At 35.1% G+C, this 5,963-nt stretch overlaps 1 protein-coding gene across 1 annotated transcript; it reads left to right on the top strand.

Annotated features, from left to right (window-relative positions):
- The first annotated feature begins 3,313 nt into the window (after positions 1-3,313).
- On the top strand, positions 3,314-4,490 carry LOC6640962 (serine/threonine-protein phosphatase alpha-3 isoform). Its single transcript, XM_047009799.1, has 2 exons — positions 3,314-3,449; positions 3,510-4,490. The coding sequence occupies exons 1-2, from the start codon at positions 3,432-3,434 to the stop codon at positions 4,461-4,463; spliced, it is 972 nt and encodes a 323-aa protein (XP_046865755.1). The 5' UTR covers positions 3,314-3,431; the 3' UTR covers positions 4,464-4,490.
- Positions 4,491-5,963: the final 1,473 nt, after the last annotated feature.

Here is a 5,963-nt window from a genome sequence, read left to right as displayed (position 1 = left end):
TGCCACACCCCTTATAGACTCCCTTATAGCCTACGAAATGTTAATTAAGGTTTTTTTTTTATTTTGGTTTTCCGAACATGTGTAGATAATGTTTATATAGATGTAATCGGTGCCACTTCTATTTGGTGTAGTAATGTGCCTGGAGGGGGTTAAAGGGAAATTCAATATTTATGACATTATTTCTTCTTTCACCCCCCACACACCGACGACATTCGAATGTAGTCAATAAATATTTAATTGATTCTGTCATGTGACATATGATATTAATTAGAATTTTGATTGATGGCTATTGAAAAGTAGCTAAAGGAATGGTAGAAATTTGATACTAGAATTGATTTAGTAGCGTTTAAATATAGCCTAGTAAGGATTTATGCAACTAAAAACTACATAAAACAACTTTGATATGAAATATTCACAAAATCAAGAAGTTATCAGTCTTATATTAATATTAGTTATTTAATCATTGTATCTTTTAGAGGTTTAACCAAGGTCAAAGGGCAATTAAGTCTGTTTGCTTTATAGTTTTCAAAGAATGTTCAAATCAAATCACTCAACTTGGATTCTAAAATCGTTAAGTAATGCTGCATCATGTTAGGAAGTAATAAAAGTTTTCAAGGTTTGACTTTTTAACTGTAAATAAATCATATATGTAAGTATATCGATCAAACGATAGCACTGGCTAAAGGATCAAATCAAACTCAATAATCGATGTTTATCGCTATACAATGTGTAGGGAAGCAGCATCTGAACACTTCAATTACTAAAAAAAACTACTTTCAAGGATCAGTTGTTCTTTTTAATAAATCTAACGTTTCAATTAGTTTTAAATATGCCTTGGATTTTGATTTCAAAAGAAAGTAACTGTAATTGGTATACGATTAACAAATAGTTAAGTATTGACTCTAAGTAAAGAAGCTAATCTTACAGTTATGAAAATGTTAAATACTATTAAGTTATCTATTCCAATTGGATTATAATATCATATTCAATAAGTCTAAAGATCAATTCTACTATAACTCATAAGCACCTATAATCTTATTATGTTAAATTACAATCTTACATCTTAAAGGATATCTCAAAACCAAAATCTAAAGTTATTCGAGTATTTTTATGTAATGACCATAATAGTTAGAAGCAAAGTTGAGGCGGATTTTACTTTTAGTCAACGATCTATAAAGATATGGCAAGCTTTTAAGTGAAAATTCCTTTAAACTAATTATCTTTTTTAGGCCTCTTTTTTAGTAGAGTACTAATACATAATACATAGATAGGTGCATATATCTTTATAGTTTGAGTTTGAAGTTGAATATGCAATTTATTAGTTTATTTCGTTTATGACTCTGTTAAAAGTTAAAAGCTTTTCATATTGGATTACTTGAAATCTAAGTCGGCATCGGTCAGAGAGAGAAAAAAAGAGACAGATAATCACTTGTCATTTGTACAAGTTCCCATCGTTGCATCGGTCAGCTGGCAGGGGGTTCTGTCCCCACCCCCTTTGCTCTTAATGATTTCTCTTCTCCCGCCGACAACGGGACACATCATATTTTGATTTTTTTTCTCTGTTTGTGCTCATATAAACAAATAAAAACCCATTAAGAGCTACCGCATTGATGTGTGGCAGTGATTAACATTAGAGAGAGTAAGATGGGGAGAGAGAGAGTGTGTTTGTCAGAGACGGGGGCAATAGGCGGGGGGAAATGCAAGAAAGTAGCGGCAAGCAATTAACAACTACAACCACAAACAAAAAAGAACAGCAGTCTCTCACACACTCACTCTCTTGCTCCCTCTCTTGCATTATCTTTCACATGTGTGTGCGGGCTAGGCCTGCTGAGGTCGGTCAGATAAGGCGGCCGCGGCAGCGACGACGGCAGAGCAACTGCATCCATTAGATAGGCAAAGCAAAGCGCAGTTGAATCAGCTCAGCATCCAGCTGTGTTTACTCTCCCCCGCTTGCTGTCTCCTTCACTCTTTTTGTCTTTCGTTCTCTTTTTTCCCTTCCTTGCTTATTTTGGCGAGAGTATTTCGTGTGAAATATTTTAATATTTGCGGGCGGAAAGTGTCAATTGTGTATGTGGGTAAGAACCAAAGTCAAACTCCTTCCCACTCTCTTCCCTTACTTTAGTCTTGGGATTTCGCAGAATGATTCTCGCTGCCCCTCCCCGCCCCGCACTTGTATCACATGCTCGTTAAATCAACAAAACGCAGCTTCTCTGTCTCTCTTTCGGAATTGTGTTGTGACACCCAAAGACTTGCAGTTAGCGAAATGTTTAATGAGTGGCAGACAGCATCAGCAAATTCTGCATCTGCGGTAGGTTCCTGCTAAGATTTCCTGGAGCGCAAAAAGAGTGGGGCCCATCCCCCACCTCCTTTCCCATTTTGCCCTTAACCACTCACAAATGTGTCAGCTGTCAAAGCCAAAATCTGAAGTTGTCTTTGTATTTTTATGTGTTTGCAGTGGTTTACGGGGAGAAGGAGTTCTGGGTGGTGCAAAATAGGGGATGGGGGGTATAGAGAGGGGAGATGAGCTCATAAAGCCGCCGGGCAAAGTGTCCATTATGTTGATTTGAAAAATAAAAGCAACGGATGTCATGGCTCACACAAAGAGAGAGCGAGAGAGAGAGAGCAACCAAACGGGAGCGGGTGTGTTGCGAATGAGTGGGTGACGAAATGGGGAAGTGCGATGTGCAGTGGAGTAGGGGTAGGGGGGAATGAAATTTGGTTGATTGAAAGACAGTTATGTGCTTTGTGACGTTTCATTGTTAGTTGAAGATTTGTAAAACTGTAAATTTCTCTCTGTGCAAACGAGCTAGGAAATGACAACTGACTTAGAAGTTGTCAATCAGCGATAAGAAATGAAGCAAACAACAACAAAAAAGAAGGGGGGAAGGAGGAAATTGGGATGAAATGGGGTTGAGAAAATCCCAAATTTGTTTAAACGCATACAAACATGTGTAAGTGATTGTAGATAGTCGGAAAGACGTCGAAAATGAACTAGTTCCTTAAACAATTCGAAAAAGTTATTGAAGAAAATGTTGGTCCTCGAAATGCTTTGAAGAGTTTCAACAAGGAAAATGTATTTAATAACTTTTCTGGATGTTAGCGCGTTTTGACCTTTTATTGTGTTATAAACTAAGTTTTATTTGTTGCAAAAACTATTTTACACGTTCAAAATACCTCCAAGAACTAGTTCCACTGTTAAATGTATAGTCTTCTCCAAACAATTTAGAACTAGATCTGAAAGCCTGTATGGCTTTTAATATCTTTTTTTGTGGAATTAGAAATCTCTCAAACGAATTTCAAAAATTTCATTTCTATTATTTTGAAATATTTAACAACGATTTTACAATCAACTGGACAAATTTTGAAAGTCTAAATTTAACAAGTCAATTGAACCCACTCACTCAAACCGAAACCACTTCTCAATAAAAAACATGAAGAAACACCCTCGAGTAAGCGTCACCACGAAAACAGATGATGAATCCATTTCCATCTACAGAAATCCCCAACAGCAGCAATCTCGACGAACTTCTTTTGGGATCTGTGATCAAAATACCAATTTAGATGATATTATAGACCGATTGCTTCAAGCACCAACTAACTTGTCGGGAGCTAATCTCCACGAATACGAAATATCCTATGTGTGTATATTAGCACGAGAGATATTGCTAGCTCAGCCCTCACTTTTGGAGCTGGAAGCGCCTGTCAATGTGCTCGGTGATATTCATGGGCAATATCATAATTTGTTAAAGTACTTTAACTCAACTGGTCATCCACCGTTGACAAAATATCTTTTCCTTGGCGATTATGTGGATCGGGGTAAGAAATCCATTGAGACGCTCACCTTGCTGTTGGCCTACAAGGCGCGTTATCCGGACAGTTTCTTTCTACTTAGAGGCAATCACGAGAGCTCTAGTCTGAATTTAGTCTATGGCTTCTACGATGAGTGCAAGCGGCGCTACACCATCAAATTGTGGCGAACCTTTGTCGATTGCTACAATTGCTTGCCCCTGGCGGCCATCATCGATAAATCGATCTTCTGTTGCCATGGCGGACTAAGTCCAAGCCTCTTTGACATGGATCAATTGCGTAACATTGAAAGACCCTGCGATGTACCAGAAACTGGTATAATTTGTGACGTGCTATGGTCGGATCCCGATACCGCACGCATTGGTTGGGGTAACAATGAACGTGGAGTTAGCTTTACCTTTGGTGCGGACGTAGTCAGTGCGTTTCTCTTGCGGCACGGTTTCACATTGATTTGCCGTGCCCATCAGGTGGTCGAAGATGGTTATGAATTCTTTGCCAAGCGTCAACTGTTAACCATATTCTCGGCTCCCAACTATTGTGGGGAATTCGATAATGCTGGCGCCATGTTGTGTATCGATAAAAATCTTCTATGTACATTTCGTATACAAAAACCATTTAAAAAACACCATCCTCAAAGTCAAGAAAAGAAAATATAGACCAAGTATATATGTATATAAAACTAAGTGTTTAAGATTATTCTTCAGTCAAAGTCGGAAAAACCTAAAATAAAATCCTGTTGATTTAGTTACATAATCTTCGAAAAAGTATAAGAGTAGGTTTTAAACTCCTTTAAATTTTAAAATGATGAGGAATATATATAAGAAGGGCATAGGCGGATCCAGTAGGGAAGACTGGACACCATCCGAAATATCAGTATTTATAATCATTTTTTATCTTAAGGAAGTTTGGACAAATCCTGAAACTAAAAAAAAAAATACCTCGAAAATTATTAAATTTTCTATATCCTATCCTATATATCCTAAGAGTATACAACATTTCATATAAAAGATAATAGTCAAGTCCTTTGATATTTTAATTATTCAATCAAATATTTTAATTAATATTGATTTGTTGTTTCGTTTTTATTTTATTTTTAATGACCGAAAGTAATTTACCAAAGTCTTGATTAAACAAATTTTTATAAATGAAATAATTTATTTTACACACCATATTTTTTTTATTTTTTTTGCTCAGTTAATCATTAATTCTCATCTAGAGAGAGTCATAAAAGGAAATTAAAGTATTTGTACTAGCAAAAAAAATAAAGTACGAGGGGAAAAAGAACTGAAAATAATTACTAAAATGCATTAAACAAACAGGCAAATTGGTATAAATGCATATGAAAAAGTGAGAATATAGAGAGATTGGTTAAAGGGGGAGGAGAAAAGTGGAGAAAAGGAGAAATTAAATGACAATGCAAATTGCAAAGGGAATAAATTAATGGCAGTCCATTTGTGCAAAATGATGACACAAAGTGGCCATTATGCTAATTTGTATATGAGTATATGGCAAATTGTTTGCTCTATAAGATATTATATTGTTGCATGCAGATAAATACATAGAAAAGTGTGTATGTATGTGTGTATGTTTATATAGATAGATCGAAATGCCTTGAACTAAATACATATTATATGCAATCAAATGATAGTTGAATGGAGTGACGAAGTGTATTAAAAGTTTAGAATGGCCTGTTTTTTTTGAAGTGACAGAGTGAAATATAAGTTAATTACAAGGAATTTTGTTTTAATGATGCGAGAACTTTGTTGTAAATAAGTTTAGGTAAGTTTAAATTATTTTGATGAGACGATAAGATGTTCTTAAATAAGTGTCTACAACAAAGAATTTGGTATCTAGTAATCTAACTCACTTAAGTCTGGTTTGTTAGTTGTTAAATCTTATTTTTAGATTCTTTCATTAGATTTAGACACTTCTAATCTTCTTTCAGCGCCCTTTCTTTACTTTAAATTAGCCTTTAACAACCGTTTTGAATTAATTATATTTTAGTTAAACACTAATTAAAACAAAGAACATTCCACATATTACTTAACAAAAGACACTTTTATTTACTTACAAATTCGTTTTTTTTTTGAGAAGTAGAATTTTACTTTGAAATGAAGTTGAGTTGAATGTTAAATTTTATATGAATGTTAAATCTT

This window comes from Drosophila willistoni, assembly GCF_018902025.1.
Source record: "Drosophila willistoni isolate 14030-0811.24 chromosome 2L unlocalized genomic scaffold, UCI_dwil_1.1 Seg168, whole genome shotgun sequence".
NCBI lineage: Eukaryota > Metazoa > Arthropoda > Insecta > Diptera > Drosophilidae > Drosophila > Drosophila willistoni.
The sequence above is the reverse complement of the archived record's forward strand: the minus strand, read 5'-3'. Positions and strand labels throughout refer to the sequence as shown.